The 23,958-nt window shown below is 35.5% G+C and overlaps 1 protein-coding gene across 1 annotated transcript; it reads right to left on the bottom strand.

Moving 5' to 3' along the window:
• Positions 1–1,415: 1,415 nt before the first annotated feature.
• On the bottom strand, positions 1,416–18,533 carry ANXA10 (annexin A10; the record flags this gene model as incomplete). Its single annotated transcript, XM_082482380.1, has 11 exons — positions 18,455–18,533; positions 16,891–16,985; positions 12,431–12,544; positions 10,533–10,623; positions 9,826–9,905; positions 6,969–7,022; positions 6,756–6,849; positions 5,197–5,292; positions 4,478–4,536; positions 2,280–2,402; positions 1,416–1,484 (listed from the first exon to the last, which is right to left on the bottom strand). The coding sequence occupies exons 1-11, from the start codon at positions 18,492–18,494 to the stop codon at positions 1,416–1,418; spliced, it is 915 nt and encodes a 304-aa protein (XP_082338506.1). The 5' UTR covers positions 18,495–18,533.
• Positions 18,534–23,958: the final 5,425 nt, after the last annotated feature.

Here is a 23,958-nt window from a genome sequence, read left to right as displayed (position 1 = left end):
TTACATTAGCCACCTCAAATATTTTGAAATGCGCCAAACTCAAGAGGGATTCGATTGAAATTTTAAGTTTATTGTAAATCAGTAGATGTGTAACATAAAGTCAGTATTTGCAAAAAAGCAAGAGACTGAAAATAACATTGTTTTCACAGAGTGAGGGGACAGGTGCAAACAGCATAAAAGCAACCACATATTTGTATGTTTTTATAGCAGTGCTTTATTCACTCATACTGAGCTACACTTGCAGAAAGTACCTATTTAAAAAAAATACCAAATGTCTCTGTCAATTCTGAAACCTTGTAGCTGCAGGATTAAAACGAAGGGCGCTTATTTTAGTGAATATTACCACATTTTCCCTTACTCATGTCAGTTTACATAAGAGACTGACATGAGGTACAAACACAGGGGCTGGAGCATCTCATCGACAGGCAGCACTGAATAGACTTGGGATATTTAAAAGCAGTGTCACATTTTCCAGTGGGACGAGGGCTCAGGGCCCGGCTGTGCCGCCTTTCCTCAGTGCGGCACCAGTTGTCACCAGATGTTGTCAGACTCTGTTTTCTGGTACTCGGAGGAGCACTGCATCCTTCAGCCTCATTTGGAGGTGTGGTGTTACACACTGCTACCGACCAGGGCATCCTGGAAATACCTCAGTGCTCTGAAGGTCCATATTCAATTAATGATTAAAATGAGAGAGGCGCAAATGGAATTTCAGAGATTAATCCTCTGGAACTTCTCCGCTCAAAGCTATGTACCACTTTGTCTTCCAGGGGCTTCCAGTGCATGGCACCGAATCAAGAATTGTTTGGAATACTTGATTCTAATTTTTTCTTTCGTTTCAAATGCAAAAAGGGAAATGCCATTAAGTATGTGGGCTAAGTGAAAAAGAATACAAAAGCCCTTTTTGGTGAGTGACTTATAATAGACAGGGGCAGATACTTAGTTTGCTAATAACTAAATCAATAATATTAAAGAGCATAAAATATGAGGTATGAGAAGTGGGAAAGAAAAGGAAAAAACCCACATACTTGAAGAAATCATGGTGCTAGAAGTAAATAAAGCAAAAAGTTTTTTCTCTGCACTGTGGAAGTGAATAGGTTCTTCCAGAGCTTATTGCCTAATGTTTGGAGTGTTGTGAGACTAAATGATAAACATATGCTTGCATGGAGTTGTTTTACTACTTCATTAATTTACATTAAGCATAGAAACAGAAATATTAATTAGAACTAGGGATAAAACCATGTTCCTGCCAACATTTTGCCCTGTCTCAAGAAAGATTTAATATTAGCAAATGGATAGCACTGATTTTTCTGTTCTATTATGCAGAAAAGGAGTCCTTCACAGTTAATATATTGTGTATAGCTTCAATTTCTATTTAAATAGATTTATACAGCCTTCAAAATTCATCTTCTTCTTCCTTAATAGTCTTCAGCATCGCCAGCACAGATAGCAAGTAAAGCACTCTCATAATGCCCTGAAGCAAAATGCTGCAAGAAAAAAAAATCAACATTTCTGTGACTATATGTTTTCATAATTTTTCTTCTTTTGGTGTGTGAGGACTAGACTGATGTTGTAAAGTTTTGTAAAATACTACAGTGTTTTCATAAGAATTCTAGGCCAAGATTTTTTTCATTTCAGATACTTTGGGCTTTGATTGCTTGGGCAGCTAAGAACAATCTGCCCTTGAAAGGTTGGATCAAACCTGTTTAATACTTCTCAAGTTCAATACCAAAAGTCATGGGCAATTTCTTACAGTTCCTGCACATCTTACAGTTGGATTATAGCAACATAAAAAAGGTAAATTGTTGTAGCAAGAGTCATTTTTGTATAATTAAACAGCGTCAGAGTTTTAAGATACAGAGCAAGAACACAAGAGGAATAGTTTTTCTGAAGGTTGAAAGTACCTAAGGGCAAGGATAGAAACAGATTTTTATCTTAGTTTTGCATGAAAGTGATATCAGCTTAACTTTGCAGGACAGTGTGAAAGAAGATGCTATCATTAGCGTACAAACTATTCACGCAACCTATTCCTCAGCATACATTGTCCTGCCCTGTATATCCTCCTCTTGCTATTGGGGAGGGACAAAATCACATAGAATGAGAATGAGTTGAGAATTCACTGCTCGTGTACTGAAGTCTGAGGCACTGAAAAGTGCGTTTATACATTTTTTTTTTAACCATGTGATTGAATGGAGATTAACCCTCTGTATTTTTCTGGTAGGGCTTAGCACAGTCTGTGTGGTGCCAGTGCTGAATATATGCAAAAGTGTATAAAAACTTACTTTAATGTCATGAAAGAGTGATTTCCCATATCTCTCTTTGTATCGCTGTCGTATATTCATCAAATCAATCTCACTTCTGGCAATGAGAATCCTTATAACTGTTTTATTGTGAAACCCAAAGTCCTAAAAAGAAAAGAAAATGAGAGGAAACTTGACAGTAGGACAATATGTGTTTTCCTGTCTGTATATACTCATATTAATGTTTGATAGATAAGCCAATTAATTAGGCTATCCGTAGAGATATCTTAGATTTTAAACAAGTCTAACCATTCAAAGGTTTTATTCTAGAGTTTTCACATGCTCAGATAATAGACTTCATGTTACTGAATAACAGAGATTCCTCATGTATCAGTGTTTTGGCCATGCACTGAAACTTTTAAAAAGAAAAACCTGATGAAATTTTGTCAGTAGTCTTAGGTATTCAGTTTGTAAGTAGCTGTTGTGACTGTCGTCGTGGAGTCCATTTCAAACTATACTGAAGCCAATAATCTATTTCACAAAAAATTCTGCCAAATGTGATTTCAGTGAGATTTTTAACCATTGATTTGGAACTTACGTAGCTTGTATTCACCTGTGTTTTATTTTAACTGTTTCTAAATAAATATTCATACTGTAATTGTGTGGAGAATGGGGACATCTAGTGGCAATAAAAGTAAACAAAACAGGTTTAGGGTTGGGATGATTGATGACCAATCTAGATCGTTTAAAGCTAAATCGTAATTTTATCAACTAGCTATTCATATTCAAATCTTGTTCTCTAAAAAACAAGTAATGAGATATGTTACAAAGCTGCATGTGGAGAATTTGATACGTGCTTGATGGCTAGCTTAAAATCTTTCTTTATAAACCATTATGGACTGTGATTTCAAGCATTAGAATCCTGGGTGGGTTTTATTACATTGTATTATAAATAGACGTATAAAGAGCTTTTGGTATAATATGGACATAACTTGGTTGCAAAAACAGACACTATTTTAAATTCTTGCATTTCTTTTGAGAATTATCTGTGTTCATTAAAACACTGAGAAAACAGGGTAAAATATTAATTAAACCAAAATGCAAATGTTTATCCTTAATCATTAAAAAAACTTTTTCCTGCATGACGTACATCATCTGAATATAATATAGAAGAAAAGTATCTATGTGATATTTCTTAAACTTAAAAATGAGGCTTTAACTTGAAAAGCGGTCATGATACAGGACCTTTGAGAAACATCAGTTTTCCTGGTAGCTGGTATTTCCTGTTTTTTTGGCAAACCTTTTTCATGTCCTCTTTTGACCACTCAGACAAAATACTGCCTCTTCTTCACAGCCCCCAGGATTTTCCTTGGTTCTTTACTGCCACTCTTGCTGGTTTAGCTGAAACAAGGGACAGCAGTAGTGGCAGCATCTGGAAGAGGATACTGGGGCCCTGTTGAACTGTTGCTGAAAAGTTTTGTTTGATGGTTCTGGCTTGAATCCTATCTTTGCCATTCCTGCTTAAGATGATACTTCACATTTTACCCATGCCTAGCTTTTATGACCATCTTCTAAAGATTACACTTAATAGATTAATCTTAAAAGATTATTCTTTATTTTTCATGTAACATAACGCCTCATTATTTTCACTAATGAATGAAAAACAAAAGAAAATGTCTCCAGTGACCTCTAGTAGGAAGAATTTGTGGGTGTTTCTTTGCATTTACCCACATTTTTTCTTGGCACTCATTTGTTTTAGTATGTGAGCACTTACGCACAAAGATAAAAGAACCTGCATATATACACTGAGCCCCACATGAAAATATGACCATTTGGTTTTATGTTACATTAATTTATGATTTAATTTTTAGTGATAGTTATTAAATCTCTAGAGACAAAAATCGCATAGTAAGAAAAGTGCACATTGAGTTCTGCACAGCAGGGGGAGATAGAATCCGTAGAAAAGAAAGATTTTCAATTTCAACAAAACAAATCGACAAAGTTACCAGACAGATATATTTTTAAGGAATCTAAATATTTAACCTTTTACTAATAAATTCTAACTGTTGCTTAGACACTACTGCTTTGATATTTATGCAGGTATGAATGGTTTTGAAACACGCAATCACACCTTAAAGATTGAACAGACTGATTTGTAAGTACTTGTTTGAGAATGGTCAAGCAAACAAATACGTGAGGAAGCTACTTTTAATGATATGTGAAGAAGAAAGACTACTTACATGAATTGCATTATAAAGCCTGTAAGCAAAGTAGGAAGGCTTGTCACGAACGCAGAGAACTAGGAGAGAAGAGTTGCAACAGGTAAACATAAGATTATTATAAGATAATTTCTATTGGCTTTGGGCTCCTTGAAATATAAAGCTAGTAATGCTGTCCATGACTCAACTTAAAATTAAGCTGCCTGTTTTCACAAACATAACCGTATTTATAATTCAAAAGTCAAGTACTTATTTTGGGTGGGTACTCAATGCTGTTGCCTTGAAGGGCTTATTAAATATCAGTGAATATGCTCACGTGACATCTTTGTAGAAATATTATAATCCTTATTCTATAAATGGGAAACAAAGGCACATAAATCTTGGAATTTGTTTATATTTGTTTTGAATTCCTGAAAACTTTGCAAATTATTTAATTTGTGTAGAATCAGTTGGTAATGCAGTTGTCATTGATTGCACAAAATTTGTTATCAAATAAAGGACAGATACTAGTTCTGCTCAGTCAGAATCTAGTGCTGCATATATACATTTTTAGATTTACATAAATGTGAAAAAGTAGTTCAAATATTCTTTTCTAATTATCTCTGAGAATTTAATTACACAATATAGGAGAGTGAAGTGGATAAAAATATAAGAAAAACAATATTCTTGATGCATCAGAGATACCATAACAGATATTTATTAAGAGATTACTGCTAGTATAAAATAATATTTTACGTTACCTATTGCAACCAGTAATTCTTGAAAGTATCCATCATAACATTCGTTAATGGCATCTACTATGTCTTGCCCAGAGATATTTTGGAACTCCTGGAAAACTTGGGGAAAAAAAAATATTTTGCTTTATTCTAGTTCATTAATAACGATCAACTTGCTTTTTTTCCCCTGCTTCCCCCCAGTACTATAACTATTGAGTTTATTTTTTCCCCTGTTTATTCTCAGTTTTTCATTATGTTTATATCCCCCAGGTAAGGCAATCTAAATGAATAGCCTGAAATCTGGCTTCCAGGACATTCTCTCTCTCCGGGTTCTCCGGTATACAGTATAAAATGAATGCATGCCGAGGCCTCTGTTTCACTGGCAGCTTTAATAAATTCTCTATCGAGCAACCTCTGCTTATGAAATTTGTAAGAAAGTCATATCATTAAGACAACTTTCTTGCTCAGCTTGGCTAAAACTGGCCAGAGATTCACAGATTATGACAAGAAGCCATGGCATGACATGTGTAACATGTCAGTATCCAGACATGGACACTCTCTGGATGATGCAGGTATCCAGACTTACACACACAAATATATAGGGTGTGCTTACTCCTTTAGGGAAGGAGGAAAATTTTCAAGTCACTCCTTACTATAAAACTTGTGGAAGACTACATCACAGGCAGAACCCTCAAATCTCTGTTCCAGAAAGAGAGTAGAGCATAAGCAGGCATGTTACATGATGTTAATCCTATCATCACCAGCCTTACAGAAGTCCTGATAGAAGATTTAATTTGTTGATCCATGGCAGCAAAGTAGTTCTGAGCTACTGTTACAATTTGGCATAAGAAATACAGCTGGCTGAACAGTGATAAACTTGTCACCAAACAGCCTGTTTTTTCATTGCAGAGCAAAAGATATCTCAAACTTGTCACCAAACACATACAACAGGTTTCTTTTCTACAGTGGAAGATCTGGATGTCTCACATAAGTTCCTTGCAATCTGTAATTGTGTCTGATTATGTATTTTAAACAAAAATGTCCCATTATGTTTCTGTGTATATATCCATTATGAGAGAGTGGATGTGGACCCTAAAGTGATCCCATCAAAAACTTATTTGAAACTTCAGGGAAAAACTTCAACACAGCAATGTGTTTTCATTGTTGAAAATACTCCAACTGCCTCTCCCAAGGTGTTTCCACTCATAGCAGTATGACTTAAGAAAAATGAGGAAAATAGTTGAGAGAATCTGCCTCATCCTGTGGTGGTGTGTGTAAACTCAGTGCAGCCATAGCTGATGCCTTTCTTTGGTCATGCATTCTTCTCTCTGTTATTAGGCATCCTGATGTCTCTCTGTTCTATCTACAGCTGTCTGTAGTCATCAGGCAAAGTTCAGTTTTGCATTACTTCCAAAATCCCATTAACTTCAGTGGGAGTCTGAGAGCTCCAACAGTTCACACTTAGGTTTCAGGCTAACACCATGCTGCACACTGAGCTTCTCGGTACGTAAACCACGGTTTTATTAGCAAATCAGACTTTTCCCTTTCCACTTTATGTTCAAACAGCTGAACTGCTGGATTACCCATCCACAACTGCTGGTAACTCTTGTTGCAGAGAATCATTTGCAGCATATTTTTGTGTTCGCCTGTTTTCTGCTGACATGCTTCCCATAGAATCTAATATACCAGAAAAAGGAAAAAAAAAAAAAGAAAAAGATTTTAAACAAGTCACTTTTCAACATTTGTATTTGTTCTTTTTTTTTATGTTTGAGAAGCTTGCGTCTGACTATATTTACCATTGCATCCTGAGCAGCTGTAGAAGGATCTGCATATCCTTCCATTCTTGTTCCCTGAGGGAAAAAAATAAGATACATTGTCTTCAAAAGTTAAATCCTAAAAGACTGTAGGAATATAAGGTTGTCTCTATATGAAGCTATGTTTCATTTCTTGAGCTAACACATATGGGCTTTTAGATTGGATCAGTGCATTCAATGGTTGAATTTGCAACTGTAGGAAATATTGTCAAGTTGTCACATTATGTCTTCATTTTCTCTAAGTAGAGGAACTCTGGAATGGCAAACAGTCTTGTGAGAGAAAAAAATGGGGCAAGTGGATAAACCTATGCCATTTTTAGTCCCATTTTAAATAAGCTTTTTCCTTACCACCACCATCCCACCACCATTTCCAGTATTATCGATGTTATATTGCTTACTATAATAGGTAACTATGATGGGAAAATATCATAGTTTTCCCATCACTGATTATTTCTTATTAATATGCATATTACAGAGAATTTTTTTCTCTTTTTTTTTTCTCCCTGCACAAACTGTAGGAGCAAGCACATCAAATACTGGAGATTTTGCTTGCTCGTAATCATTGCCTAAATTTAAGATCCAAGACTAGGAAATTGTTTGACAACTTTGATACATAAACCACAGAAGAATACTAATTTTCCCATACATTTAATAGCTTTTCTTCTACACAAATCAAGCTAATATGCTTTAGTAAACACGCTATGATCTGAATTATATAGTTGTTACAAAAAGCACACAACTTTTGGAATTGCTTTTTTAACCATAATTGTCTTGTAAGGGTACAAATCAGCCTTGGTTGCAGAACTCTTAACAATCTCAAGCTGCATTTAATCACTGCCTTAATGGTATGTGTTTGAAGCAATTTAGTTTAAAATTTAGTCATTTTACCCTGTATGTGAAAGGGAGGATTAAAATTATGTATTGGCTGTCACCTTGTAGAGTGACTGATTTGTAGCTCTTTCCTGTTAAAAATGTTAATTTATATTTTAATTAAATTGTAAGAATTTCACACAGTGGAATTCCTACTAACCAGATTAATTACTTGAAGGAAATTATGCTGGAATGACTGCATGAAGTTACATACATGAGAAAACACAGGAAAAAAAGACAGACAAGCGAAAAATAAATTAAATAATACTCTACGTTAGTCAAATGCCCACTTTTCTCTGTAACATTTAATGGTGACTACTCTTGGCATAGTTTTGCTGGAGAACACCACAATATGTATAATTGTTTTTTAAACTGTAGGAAATTATCATGTTTCAATCAATATGCTGAAAAAGAGAATTAGAATTAAAAGCTTCTGTTTGTCTCATACTAGAACATTAGTTAGCCTGAATTTGTAACTCAGTCCATTTATTTAGGAAGGACTAACTATTCCACAATCTATAACTTCTGATCTGCCTCAGTGTGGACATGAAAACCATAAATACCACACTATAGCAGTTGAATAGTTTGCTGTCCATACGTGAAGCACATTTACTTCTATCCTCAGTCAGATGTGTGTGTCATGAGTCCCAAGATTTAATAGAAATCAAATCAAAGGGTTTCTGAAAAAAACATTAAGGGATGCATTGGAAATGTTGCTATAGAATAATCTTCTGTGAATTGCATGGTACCACAATGGATATATTTTAATGAAATATCCCTGACTTTTAATATATCTGAACAGGGATGATTAAACTAACAATCTTCAGAAGTATACAGTATAACTGAATAAAGTTGGAATTTCCTGCAACTATTCTTTATCTTGAGAAAAATAGCAGTTAAATCTTGTTAGCTAAGAACTTGCTGATTTCAGGCCTCTTTATGAATTATCTGTGGTTTAAGAAAATAAGGAGTAACAATTTAGTCTGAGATAATTTATTTTAAATTTGTTCTTTTGACAAGTGAAATGTGTCTTGTGGTTTAATAAAGGTGAGAAGTGAGGTTGCTTAACCTATAGCTCTTCATTTTTAAGCAAGGAAGAATTTTCGTTATTGCAAGGGAAAAACATGTAACATCATTAAAAAAAAAATTTCCTGTTTATACCTTCTACATTTGAAACATCTGCTCTTTATCTCTATACCTGAGTGAAGCCTACTGCCATTTCTTATCTTAGTAAGAAACATATATAAAAGTATGGATATACCTTATGTATGCTGTTATCTGCTGGCAATCCTTTTGTCATTGTTTGTTACTCATCATCAAAATCATTTACTAAAGGATTTTAAGACAATGAGGGCAGTGACAACAACGGGAATGGGAAGTTGTGATCTGACAAGGGTGACCAACTTTGTTGCATAAAACTACAAACTGGTAAAACTGCAGAAGTTGGTGTGTAATAGTGATGATTTGTTTGCCTGCGTGCAAATGCATGGTGATTTAGTATGTGCAGTAGCACAAAGAACATAATGTTTAAACCAGAGGACTATTTGATACTTTATTTCATAATCAAATATGGGTATATCTCAATTTTTACATAATACCTAGACTGAATTATGAACCATTTATTCTACCAACAGAGAAAACAGAGCTTTAAAAATTAAAAATTGTACATGCAAGTAGACTCCTTTTGAGATGAGACAGATTAAGCAGAGGGTCAGCAGTTGAATATCCAGAGACTTACTCAATGAAATAGTCTATTGACCTTTGCCTCCATCTGAAAGCCAAGTCAAAGTAGATGGAGGACTTCAAGTTCTCTTCCTCTTCTGCTCTTTCCCATCTCTTGTTCAAAAGCGTAGCCCTATTGAACTAGCTTTGACCATGGTCACCTTAAAATTTAAGACTATTCAAACAGGATCAAAAGTAGTTATGTATTTTTTAGAAATGCAAGTCATATTACTTGTTTTTACAGTACCTGAGCAAGATTCATGAGTGTATCTCTGAAGTGACCTGAAGTCTCAGAATCAATATCTTGTTGAAGATCATTATTATATTCTAGGTTAAAACAAAAATGTATAATCTAAATCACAAATTAACATGCTCTGAATAGTACTAGTGAAGATTAGCAAACAAAGGATAAATAAATAGGGTGCTAATACATGTCCATTTTCTATAGTGACTATTCCACAGTAACCAATGCAGGTCCTACACAGACCTAGCCATGGGGCTGGCAGGTCTGTCTGGGCCCAGCTGCTGCCCTGGCTCGCCTGTCCACCCACACACGGGCACAGCCCTACCACTGCTGCAGCTGTGTGATGGTTGGATACTTGGAAATGACCCATCAAGGGAAGTGAGTGGAGTGTCCAGCCCAAGTAAGCACTTTTTGAAGGAAAATAGCTTATGTACTTTTTTTTTTAAATTGTGCAAGTTTCTGAAAATCCCCAAATGTGACTGCCAAGTATTTCAAATGTCATAGGCAGGAATGCATCTCAAAAATACTATAACATATTTTCAACTTTAAACATTTCGGTTCAGTGTTTTGTATATAGTTATGGGAGAGGAAGGGGAAGGGAACCAGTTAGTATTGGGAAGTAATTTTTGTAGTTCAGTTCCTTCATGTGTACTAATACATCCAGAGCACACATAGTACAATTGCTACTGTGCACTTGTGAAAAACGTTACGCATTAAGTAGGCTTCTTTCATCTGGAAGATCTCCATATTTGATCTTGAGGCTAATATGTCGATTAGACATTTTTCTTCCGTGTCTGCTCCCTGTGAGGAAGGAAGTAAATAAGAAAAGATGTTGTTAGTAGAAATCACAGCTTTTAGAAGAAAGCAATGCTGCACTTATCAGAAGTAACAAGATAATAGCAGTCTCTGCTGGAGCAATGCAATGTGTACTTTTGCATAGTCTGCCTGTTTAAATAGAAAATAACTTTAATAGTAGAACCCTGTATTGTACATATATTCCTACTTAGTCTGAATTTCATCATGTACATTAACAGGTGGGGAATGAAGCAAGACTAGTGATGACAGAAACATAACGGGAAGAATTTTAAAGCTTTAGTAAGCATTTAGGATTTGCTGAAAGAAATCAGATGCAGAGATTGAGCATACATCCCCAGCAAGTGTTCAGGCAATCTGAAGTAGATATGAGTACAAGTATTATGTTGTGCTTCTATCTTCTTTTATTTTTATTCATTTATTTATTTATTTAGGAAAGTTATGGTCTGTAATGTCTACCGTAGAGCTTGGTATTTGAGGGAAGCATCATGGCCATGCTTGCAGTGCTGCAAATCACTGTATTTTCCCACAGGTTTTGAATTAATGTGTTTTAAACTTGAATTGACATAAGATATGCTGCTTTTGATATGCACATGTATAGAGTTGGTGAGTATTCTGCATTTGGAATAATGGGAGAACATGACATCGAGCCTGAGCCTGGAGACACGTATGGCCTGTTTTTTGCTTTGGCCATATGAATCCAGATCAAGATAGAATACTATAAGAAAGATTAATTTTGAGCCACATTTAGAAAAAATTATAACTTTGGCAATTTTGTCAATAATTTTAATAAAAGTCATGCTTCCAGTGCTACCAATGATATTTAACAATCCTTTTAATGCCAGCTGTAATTAAAAATACATCAGTAGTTCTAAAAAGTGTATTAAAGTGCCTTGGTTTAAGTGTCTGAAGGACAATTAACAAACTTAATTTTTTTTTTTGAGGGGATTCTCAAAATAGGTAAGATGGATCACCTTGCTCAGAGTTGTATAATCTGTATTTTATTTGTTGCAGTGGACAGTAGCAAAAAGAAAAGGAAAGCACTATTGAACTCTGATATGTTCTCATCTTCCAGGAACTGGCAATTTAGGAAATTCCTGAGAAGGAATTTGCCAAGTGTTATTATTTTCAATAGCCAACAGTAGACCAGTTTTCTAAGAATTTGTTGAAGTCCTTTAAGAACTGATTTGTGCTTCTGGCCTCCACCATGCCCCGTGGGAATGAATTTCACCGTTTAATTACATAACCTTTGAAAAAGTATTTTTTTTTTTGTTTCAAAACTTCAGTTGTTTAAGGAGCACAGTCTCAGATCCTGGAAAGAATAGGAAATAATTTCTTTAAAATGTGCAGTCAGTTCAATTTGAGTGCAGTGATCATTGCTTTGTCACAGAGTAATTTGTGTTTATGTAAAGACATGTTCTACTAAAGAAGTATTGGTCTCTTCAGAGGTGGAGGCTTAGTGCGTGGCACTGGCTGTTCAAATGAATCATGTTTGTAACATACAGAAATGCTTGCAGGATCAGGGCCTTACATTTCTAAGTATAAATATTTCTTCACTTACCAAGTTTACCATGGGTGTTAAGTCAGTTCTATTTGTTACATGGCTAGGATATTATTTATGCTGTTTTTAGCATACCAGTGAATAAACTTCATATAGCACTGGATGTCTGATGACCTCGTGTACTAACTTCCAGCAGTTTATCAACAGTTTAAATGTCAAAGAAATCAATTTAACATATGTTCAGTACTGTAATTAGTGACGGCAACTCGAAGAAATTCTGAATTAGACAAGTACCTTCAAGGCATGCCAGAGCTCATGGGCATCATAGGAGGCAGGTGGATACATCAAGCCAACCATGACTTCTTTGAAGTGATGAGAGAGATTTTCTTTTAGGTCTGTTATCAGGTCCTTGAACAGAAAAAGAAAATGCATAGACAGGATTATTTCAATAGTCACACTTTATGAAGACAGCTCAAAAATAGTATTAGTGGTTTTCTGTGTAAATGAATAAAGATGATCTGTTGAAGATGGATTCTGGCTAATTAAGTAAGAAAAATATTCCTTTAAATAGTATCTGCTTTTTCTAATAGTATGGGTGAGATGTCAATAGACACACACAAGCAAGTAGACCACATAGGATTGTTGATTTTCAGTTCATTAGAATACAGAAGAAAATTCAGGGATTTAAGAGCAACTAGTACTTAAAGGCTTGGAAACCTGAATACCATGGCAGAGCATCTGCAGCTTCCCTTAGCATATTCCCTGTGAGAATCTGTGGGAGATAAGGAGCTTTGGAAGTCAAATCCCATAGAACACAGGTGATTTCTTGTGCTTTTTTCAGTGCTACTCACTATGTGAATAATTTAAAAAATCATCCATATTGCTCCTAGTACATAAAAATATCTGCTTTGGATTACTGGAAGGTTATGTGCTTCAATTTATGTACATTCAAACTGAATTCGCTGGATTAGTAAAAAGAACTCCCCCCTTCTTCCCCCGCATGTGTCTCAGTACTCACTTGCCAGGTAGCTGACTAATGGATGAGAGTTTCCTCCCCACGCTCCCCTTTCCCAGTAGCATCTTTCAGAACACGGTGAATGGCAAAAGCTTGTTAGTTATACTGCTGCTGTTTCTGATTAAGAGGATACTTGTGCACTCATTTTTATTTTTTATTTTTTATTTCTGTACAGCACTGGGCAACTGTCAGATATGTTCTGACCCAAGTCTGAATTTAAAAGAGTACCAGAAATGATTCCCAATATATAAACTGTCTTTTTTCTGAGATGCATCTTTTTCAGGCCTGTACTTTGGTTTTGATACCTATCTGAATATAATTAAATTAGTAACTAGAGTAGCAATGGAGAACACATTAAACATAAATTTATGAGGAAGAAATGTATGCAGTCTTCAGTGAATGCACATTAGATGCATTTGACAACCACTAAATCACACATGGAATAGAAATGAATTCATTAAGACATTTCACTTCTGACAACATGCCTGGGGGAAAATGGATTAATAATACAAATGGATACTAATTAAAAATTACTCTTGCAATCAGAACTAAGGGAAGTGAAGTATTAAAAAATAAGAAAAGACAACTGTAAGTTGTCCTTATTAACATTTCCTTGTTTGTCTCTGTTATAAGAAGTCCTTGAAGGCTAATTCTAAGAAGGAATCTTAAAGCTTGCCTGCATGTCTGAATCATGCAGCCAGTTCAGGGTTTTATTTTCTTTTTTTAAAATATATTTCTCCTTCTAATGTGTCACACTTTACATTTGTCAAATGAATGGGCGTAGTGGCTACCATATTGAACAGACCGAATTAAAATTAATAGGGTGGAGGATTGGACTGACACAGATTAAACTGAGAAGGCTAAAACTGTTGTTGCCTAGCTGTCTGTCTTCTCTGTCCTGCAGAGTTTACCACTCATAAGATGGGACTGCTGAATGGCACATTTACCCAATGCAGTATATCCATGAATACAGATTACAGCCTGTGAAATGCGATCACTGATGAGTGCTGAACTATCTTTTGAAGTGTGAACTGCACCAATTCAGGGCAAAACGCATACCACCCTGTTTGGCATTTCCTGCCCAGGATAACAAACTTTGAGGGATAAATCAAATGAACTGCATGAAGCACTAACCAGATTAGCTATTTCAGTATATCTGCTATCACAGGTTAGACAAAAAAAAACCCCACAGTATTCCAGTTTCATCTCTGAACTAGAATAAAACTAATTTGTACTGACCCCCATTTCCACGTGACAAAAGGTAGAACTAGTTGGGTTTTTTTTTTTGAAAGCTATCAAGACTATCTTGATATATCATAAGCTGTCAAGTATACCCAGTGCTTAACAGATTCATTTAAATTAAAATTATGGGTATACATGCAATATTTGGTCCATGAGTTTCAGAATTTTCAGTAGCTCATTACTGGAACATAAAAATAGTTTGCTTGCCTTTGTCTTCTATTATTATTCATAGTTTTAGACATTGAAATTCTTAAAAATGACATCTGAGGTTTTCTTGGCTTTTTTAGTTCTAGGTCGTTAGGTCTGTGGCCACTGGTTTTATAGCGCTTCAGGTTTGAATATGACTGACAGAGGTATAAATTTAAAGGCAGTGTTGTTTCATAGGCATTTTCTTTATTTGTTTATATTTTCATTTTGAATTTGAAAAGAAAATCCAAATAGATCAGTGCTGAACAAGTCAATAATTGTTCTCTGTTAATCCTAATATGGCAAATCGTAACTCTATTCCTGAAAGACAGTTGGCAATTCTTTATTGAGATATTATTAGTGATATCTCTAGGTCATCTTCCTGTATCAAAAGGCAGAAATTAAAAAAAAATATATGGAACTTTTAAACATTTTTCCTTGTTAAAACAAAGGGTCCAGTTGAAACACTCTAGAGGAAAGGTTAAAAGAAACCAGCCAGTTGCTATGGACAGAGTAGAGAAGGAGCACTGTTCAGTGATTAAGGAGATAAATGAAGACTTGAAAAGAATGGGCTTGGGTAGTTTACTTTCACAGGCACCTTTGGGTAGCTTGACATGCTTTAGTTTTCTATAAAACTCAGTGAAGAATGTTGCATGGATAAACACTGAACATGTGTGGTTTGCATGTGTAATGGTAATGGTAACCTAATAAATATGTCATAATAGAAAACCACTTTTAATCAATCAGTCATTGTGACAGTCATTGTCACAGTCTTTGGAAGGTAAGGATACCTGTAATTCAGTTATTGTTCTTTTATGGTCTATTTAAAACATACTAATCCATTCAAAGCTGCATCTAAAATATCACAAATATTGTGTGTTTGAATTTTTATAACATTCCAAATAAAGCCAGTGATCTCCTATAGGTGAGTAACAACACAAAATCAAGCCACTACAGTGATTAAACCCAGCTCTTCTCTTTCTCCCAGTTCCAGGAGACTATGGGGGCATTTCAGCATGTTTAGAGGTCAATGATTTTGAGCTATTTTGTTATACTGGTGGCACAAAAGCTGTCTCTGAAAAACTGCTGGGCTACCCAAATAAGATAATACACTGTTCTGCTGGTTAACAGACTGGTGGTGTAAGAGACTACCACATCAGCAGTTAATGTGGAATTTTTGAATGAACCATTTCTAGTGAACTCTAATTAAGGCTGATGGCTGTGTGGTAGGATTTCTGCAAATTCACTGTTGTCATTCACACTGATCGATTCAATGGCAAGCATACACTGACCTTCAAGACATTTTCCAGCAAGCTGTTACTTTTTCAGGCTTCAGGAAAAGAAGAAAACTGGATTTTGTTTAACATGTTTGGCTGGCTTTTACTAGGGGAAGGGCATGTCTGGTCAATTTAATCACAGCATTTTTCTTTAGCTTTCCAATAGGATCTAGTTTCATACAGCACTTTTCATCACCAGATTTCACAGGGATTTATGAAAGGTGTTGCTATTATTTTCGACCTCATACAGCTGGGGTAACTGAGGAAAATGCAGGCATTGCAACTTTCCCAAAGTCATTTTGTTAGCAATAGTAGATCTGTAAATAGAATGAGGATATCTATCCCTGTGTATGTTCAACAACTTGTATAACAAAAATTACCTTGTAATATACAGTAAATATGGATAAAATGCATTTTTTAAAAAAAGCTAGCTTTTTATGTCTTAAAATTTTTGAAACACCTTTCAAAGGTTCATAAATTTAACATTAGGCAGCTTAGATGAATATTGTGCTTAGAGTATGGATGGGATTACATGGTATGAGGTCTGAGAATGTCAGTGCTTGAGATGAGAACATTAATCAGTGTGTAAGATAGAACTACCTGTAATTGTTGGTATGGCGTTTTTGTTTGGTGTTTCAAACCAAATACAATACTATTTTAAAAGGTAGCCCAAAAACTTGAAAAAAGTAATGCAGAAACCTCCAAAAGCACATAGAGGAAGAAATAAGTTGGTCCAGAAATGCTGGTTTGGTCAATAGAGGAGGCAAATGAACTACAGAAGAAGAAACTTTCTATGTCTCTTTATTTTTAACTTTGTGTATGGAAGACATACTTCTACTGCTATATAAATGACAATTTGAAACTGGCAGAGGTATCCATAGTTAAAAGAGCGAAGTTGTGTGCCAATCTGTTGGTGCCAGCTAGCTGTCTGCCAGGTTTTTGGTTCCAGTGACTGACCTGAGAGAAGGGCTGACTGACCGCACTGGAGACAGGAGAGACTGAAGTACTGAAAGTACAAAACGGCTGTGTCATACCCTGCCGTACATGTCTCTGTACGCCTCGGAAATCATAAGCCGCTGTGAATTGCAACGCTGTGTTAGGATATCAATCAACACATCTTTCTCACAACCTGTAAAGGAAACATGACACAGACTCTTAAGTTAACAAAGTGTTATTTACTTATATTTGTGATTGTTCGTGTTTTGTTCAGGAACATTAACCTAATTTCTTGAAAAAAATAGATCAACAGATTAATATCCCACTGGTATTTACCAACATCAGTTATATTTACTGTGCTTATGTACCTTGCACTTGCTGGTGTAATACTAGCAAAAAGTGTAGTAGTCTGTTATTATCAGATACATCACCATCTCTCTCAAGCTCAATGGATTTGAAAGCATCAATAAAACAGCTAGAGGCTTTAATCTGTTCAGAACTAGGCACATGAGCAGAATTTGTGGCTGAGCCTGGGAAGTCATACTTGTATGCCCTGTTCATATTGATTAAATTGTCATTTCAGGATAAGAGATCTCCTTTATGGGGATGACAAATTGTGGTCAGACCATTTGTTGAAAAACTGAAAGACATATATTTTCCGAGGAATTATATAAAATAAGTTATTAATTTTTTAAAAATATATAATTTTAGCCTATTTCCAAGGGCATTTTATTGAAGGTTACCAGTGATCTTTTGCTTGATGGCTAGAGAATTCTACTAAACTTTTATAATGAATCAGTATTTACTGCTTATGATTAACATATTCTGAAAATTGTTCTATCATTTAAAATTTTTTTTCCATCCCAAAAGTTGGCCCTTGGTAATTTCTGATGGCTGAGCATTTTAATGACATTCCAGTGTAAGTGTATCTCCAAGTGCAAATCAATTGGCTTTATCACACTTTCAGCAGATGAACTATTTTTTCCATTAAAAAAACTGAAACAGAATGCAAGACTTGGTGCTGCACAACCTTGCGAAAAGCCTAAGGGGTATAAAAATTCTGATACAGAAAACAATTTTAATGTGAGGAAAATGTTTCAGAAAAAAATTTAAATCAATATTCTGACCCTCAGCAGTACTGACAATGTTCAACAGGAAAACACAAAAATATGATTAGAGAAAAATGCTTTGGTGAACAAAAATGTTTTTGCACATAGACTGAAAGCAAAAATTTCTCCTGAGTGAAAGATAATAAATTTTTTAAACTTTCTAGTCCATTTATTTTTATTTCTTGATGACTGATTGAAAGACTTAATAGATAATTGTTGAAGTTACAATTAAAAACCTTTCCTTTGTTGGCCTTCATTGTAGTGACATAACACAGAATTCTGTTTTCTTTTAATTATTTTCTCAAGGAAAGCATTCATTACTATAAGTGTTGGTATAGATTCCAGATTAATCTTAATCACCTCTTAGTCCCTGTAAATGCAAATACATGATTTATTTGGACATCACCAGTGTGTCTTACTGTGATACTTTGAAGAATCAACAGATACATGGTGACACTTTTAATTTTATGAGTGTTTATTTTGCCTAATGCTTGTTATTTTATGAGAGCTTTCTTAAAAAAAAAGATGGGTTAGAATCGGTCAAGATACTCACTTATTCCCTGTAGGGCTCCTCCTAGCAACTGGGCATCCATAATAGGGTTAAAATTCGGAGCGGGAAAAATCGTTCCTTGTATCTGCTAAAGGAGAAAGCAGCCTTTAATTGAGGTGGTTTACATCTATAACACTGCATATATAATGCCATTGAAAACCAGCAATCATAACATTAAATTGTCTTTGTTTCATGGGAAATAGGTTGCAAAGTTTTTAATTTATGAAACAGAAGTTAAGCTTGCAGTAAGCCCTAGGAAGACAGACCATATTTGAGTAAGTTGCCCCTAGCATGAGTTAGGCCTGAAACAAAATAAAATTTTAAAACTAATTAATCTTTTTTTCACATTAAAACATTTTTGTGTCTGTCTCTTTCCCAACCTTTTTCTGAAAATATTATTTTCTCTTTCAAAGTTAATCCATGATATCCCTGATGGTCTTCAATACCTATTTCTCATGGTATGTCTAATTTGAAAGGACTAGTGAGAAAATGATGAATGAGATACACAGGTTGCTTACAAACCTAGTGGTTTTTTAAAGAAATGATGTTACTGCTAAGTGTGAGATAGCTTTCTGATATGCCATGTAGAAGGCAACACCATTTTTCTACTTGCTTTGAAACTGATTAAATTACTGTCAGTTCATTCTCAGTGATACTGTACTTCATGTATTTTTTCTTATTCTTTTTAAGAAATCTGTGAATAATAAACAGAACTGATGTACTCATTTTAATAGGATCACAGACCCATACGTATACAGGAGAAAATAACTGAGGTTGAAAGCAACTTAGCTCTGTCCCCTGGTTAACCTGTTTAGTTCCTCTGAGGATTCTACCTGCTTTTCCAGACACATGAAGTATAAAGGTAGTCTTTTATGATGATTCCCGGTCTCAGTCAATATATCTGATTCAAAGGACACTGTTAATTTGAAATATATATTTCAAGGAAAAATGGGATATATTTTATAAATACAAATGGGATATTTTTACAAATACCTCCTAGATCAGGAGTTACACTGATTACAGTAATTAATTTGTATGTTTGTTTGCTTGCTTTACATACACTTGAAAGCCTTTTATTTGTTGTGCCTTCGGTAGTAATGACATACACATACAGATTTTGTATATGGCTGCTATTCGTTCTTTGCTGGCTTGCAATTTTAGCAAAAGAATTAAAAAGCACTGAGCAAGAAGCATGTATTTTAGACAAGAAGAAAGACATAATTTCTCCATATGTTTGATCGTTTCTTTAGACCCACCAAGCAAAGATAGGGGCAACAAAGTGTCAGCGGCTAAGTGAGGAAAAGAATGTATGGTCAGAAATTAAAATTTTTAGAGGATTTACTTTAAAAAGTACTAATAAGGTAACATGCCTGTACATGAAAAAGAAAGTCCTCACCAGTAGACAAATATCCTTCTGCAGTTTGTTCATCACTTAAATACAAGGTCCTACTTTTACAACTGAACATAAAATACATAGTGCCTTTTTACTCATTAAAACAATCAGGAAAATAATGACAAAAAAAATCTTTTGGAGATATGGAGATAAATACCAGGCATAGAGAAGACAATAAGACCATGCCAATTTTTGTAGGTTGATATATGTTGTTGTAGCTAAAGTGAATTGCAGACTCATCCTTAAGATATGCTACATCCCATGTTCTTTGTCAGTGTGAGAATTGTCTGTGTACCCTGGGCCTCACTTGTCACTTAACGTATCTCTAGGATAGGGCTCTGCAGATATTAGCCTCAGAAATTTAGAGTTTATATCCTCATGACATCCTAGTTACTGACAGTACACATACTTCTCCAAATGTCATTCACCGGAAGTTTCCTAGGCATGTGACATTTGCAGCAGTATGGAGTTCGAGTGCTGTTTGGCTGGATGGTACATGAGGCTCCATTTCCCACTGCCCTTGCTGGCACGTCAAATAATGCTGACCTTAGTTCAATTGTCATTCTCTGCTGCTCAGGACACTGAAAGACCTGAGCTCTGTGGCTGGTCAGATGGACAAACCACCCCAAAGCTTACTAATAAACAAAATCACTATGGAAAGAAGTGCTAGAAGACACCGTTAGAATGCAGAATCCAAAATATATATTGATATACGCTATAAGTTAGGAAAAAAATGAGTGTTAGCTTTCTGGCTCTGTAATTCATGCTTCCCAAAATGTCTGAAACATAAAAAATCTCATCAATCTTGAGAGGAAAAACAAAGCAAATCCAAAATCAACACATCATCAAATATTATGTTAGGGTTGCCAAATAGAAAACATTTTGATGGGAATAATAATAAAGAATAGTAGGATGCAGATGGGTGGAAGTAATGGGTACAAGATTCAAAGACTTTGAGCCTGCACTTTAAACCAAAAGTAGAAAGTATAAGCATGTCCGGCATTCAGCTTAAGCGCTCTCTGAACCTGTCACAGTCCTCGCTGGTCAGAAGGTTGGCAGTGGTGGGGGGAGAAAATTTAGGACCTGTGTGCATTTATTTGAATCCAATTTAAAATACTGGTGCTGGCTCTTCATCTCTGTGTCAGCTTTGAATGTTTCAATTCCCCTAAGGATTAGTTGTCTCAAAGCATGTCCTTTCACACATTCAGGTTTGTGGTGTCACAAAATGAACCACTAAGTCACTGATCTTTTTGTCATTTATGATAATTGCATTAAAATCAGAAATAAGTGACTAACTTAGTCAAATGCTTTAAGGGTGGATTCCTGCATAGTCCTTGGAATGAAAAATGAGTAAAAGTGGTTTTCGAAGTAGATAATCACCTCTCAGTCAGAATGGAGGCAAGCATTAATAGTTTCTGAATAGATATCTTTATTCATGAAACAGTCAAAACCAAAAAAAGGGCTTTGCTTGAAGGCATATCTGCAAAAATATAACGGAGGGATTGATCATAGAAAAAACATACTTGAATATACATATTTTCAGGCTTGTAAATTTTTGACCAAAAAACTCAACACAGCCTTTGTAATGTATCTTTCAGGCAAAATAAAGGATTTTTGAATGTGCTTAATTTTCTCTTGGTTCAGCAGAGCTGCTGTACACTTCTTTTATAAAGTATTCAGTGCCTCATTATTTGAAACTCACCATCAGTAGATTAAACTTGATCTAGTAAACACCTATCCTCTAGCCAGGATCTAATTTAAAACACAATGCTTTTAAATGGAACCAAATTAAGTATGAAGGTTCAGGTAAAAAACTTTTAGAAGATACAATAAAATACAACTTTTTTTTTTTTTTTAAATACAAGTCCTTTGTGGGAAAGAGCTCTCACCCTTTTGTTTGTTTTTAAACAAAATAAAATTTAATTAAAATTTTCTTATAGTGTACACATTGTACTTGGCTTCATCTTCCATCCCGCAGAAGACGTTTTTCCCAGAGTGTTATTTTTGATGAGTATTTTCAGTGTATCTCCTATTTGGATTTTCAGAGTGGTTTCTCAGCAAATTCAGCATTCTGCTAATATATAACAGTTCTCTGAACTGAGATCTAAGATTTACAGCGTACACGTTATCAGGATCCTTGGGAGGATTTTCTGCATAACTAATGATGTCTTACTGCTGGCATAGCTCACAGGGTTATTGTTGCAATCTTGTGTACCTTGAAGAAAGTACTTTGCTACTTTGCAATGTTTACACAGTCTAACCTTTAGGTAGATTTATCCCATCCTGACCTATGTCAGTTTTATCTTGTAACCACTTTCATAGTTTCACCCTTTGACAAGCCTGCAGAAGCATTCGTGGTTGACTTTATGGACTTAATTTCAAAATTTTCAGGAGTTTATTACTTATTAAACTTATTCCACCTGTTTTCATTGAATTTTTGAAATACAGGCACAAGCAGGTCCAGGCCAAACCTTTAGAACTGAACTTTGGTAATTTGGGGTCTGAATTCAGTGTGATAACACAGCGATAGCCTGCCACTTGCTGTGTGTTGTAGCCTTTTTTTTTTTTATACAGCAGCAAATAATTTGAGAGTGCTGTGTGATATTTACTGTGGAAGGCAAAGACAAGGAAATTTATTGGTAGATAGTTGAGTGGAGACAGGGATTGATTCTTGGATGCTGCAGTCCTGTCTGCCTGTCTGAAGTAAATCCCGTGCAGACAATCCATACACCTGTCACAGAGGACAGAGCCTTAGTGCCGTGACAGCAGGTGGCACTACTGTCTTGTGGTGACAAGGTGCTACACAGCAGGTGAGAAGGAAAAAACTTGCTTAAAAAGCAATGCAGAAATTCAAGAGGTTGCTTTTCTGAGCAAGCGCCTACTCTAATGCCCTTTGGTGTAGTCTTACGGGGAGAGTGAAAGCATGAAAGAGATGGTGTAGTTTTAAGTTGTTGAGCAGGACTGAATGCTTACAGTAATATCCTGTATTGAGAGATAAACCTGGAGGTTGTGGCAGGCATTTTTTTTTGGCAAAGATTTGTTACAATCTTGTCATATTTTAGAAGAATACGTGGTTATGATATTCTTTTACTTGCGTTCCTCATGAAAATGAGGAAGTAAGTCAAAACAACACTCACCTTGGGAAAACTGGGGCTCTGCTTTCAGAACCTAGGGTCCAGCATGCAAAATTTTTGGTTTCCCCCCAGAATTATACAGGGTTTGCATGCCTAAATGTGCCTAGGAAATGCATATATAGGAAACACAGCAGTGTTCATCACTGCACAAACTGAGGGAGCAGAGCAGTAGAGGCATTTGGTAACTGAATGAAATTACAACAGATTGAATTTTGATCAGGGAACAGACAAATACATGGGAATAGGTTGTTCCTTTCCATTATCTTTGGTTAGAGAATTTCTACTACTGTGTTTTGAAGCAGGGCATTTTTAGGGTTGATTGAAGACCTGAGTGTCGTTACACGTACTGCTATTTCACTTCATTCATTTCCACTGAAGTCAGCTGTGACTGACCAATAAACCCCTATAATGGAAGAGGGATCAGAGGAGTTGAGCAGGGACACTGTGCTCATGAAGCTCAGGGAATAATGCAGGATGTGTCTGACCACAGCTGGTGTAAAGAAAGCTGATTTTATCTCAACACAAAGGGGACTGAGGGTGGCCTTTGTTTTAGACAAGCAGCTATCGACAGTTGAGTGGGTGAACTGGTGGTGTGTTTATACCTGAGTTAATTATAAGGATGTGGATGTCTCCCTGGGTTAGCCAGACCAGCATGAGATGTGTCTCAGCCCAATACAGAGCATAAGTACTAAAAAACTGATAAAATAATTTGGAAGAGAGCAATAGGATTGGGCTGGCTTTAACCCATGTATTCCTTCCTGTTGACTGGGGATGCCCAGCATAGTAACAGCATATCATAGAGACCAGTAATGCAGATCTCATCAGTATTACATTTATATTGTGTTTTCAGTACATTTTTTACTACTCTGCTAGATTGAAAATCCCGTGTAAAATCACTTTTCTTCAAATAAGTAAATTTGGTATTATACATTGCAACCTCTATGGGTGGAATATCTAAAGGAACCTGGTGAGAGAGTATT

The sequence above is a fragment of the Vanellus vanellus genome (genome assembly GCF_965231255.1).
Source record: "Vanellus vanellus genome assembly, chromosome: 4".
Classification (NCBI taxonomy): domain Eukaryota; kingdom Metazoa; phylum Chordata; class Aves; order Charadriiformes; family Charadriidae; genus Vanellus; species Vanellus vanellus.
The sequence above is the reverse complement of the archived record's forward strand: the minus strand, read 5'-3'. Positions and strand labels throughout refer to the sequence as shown.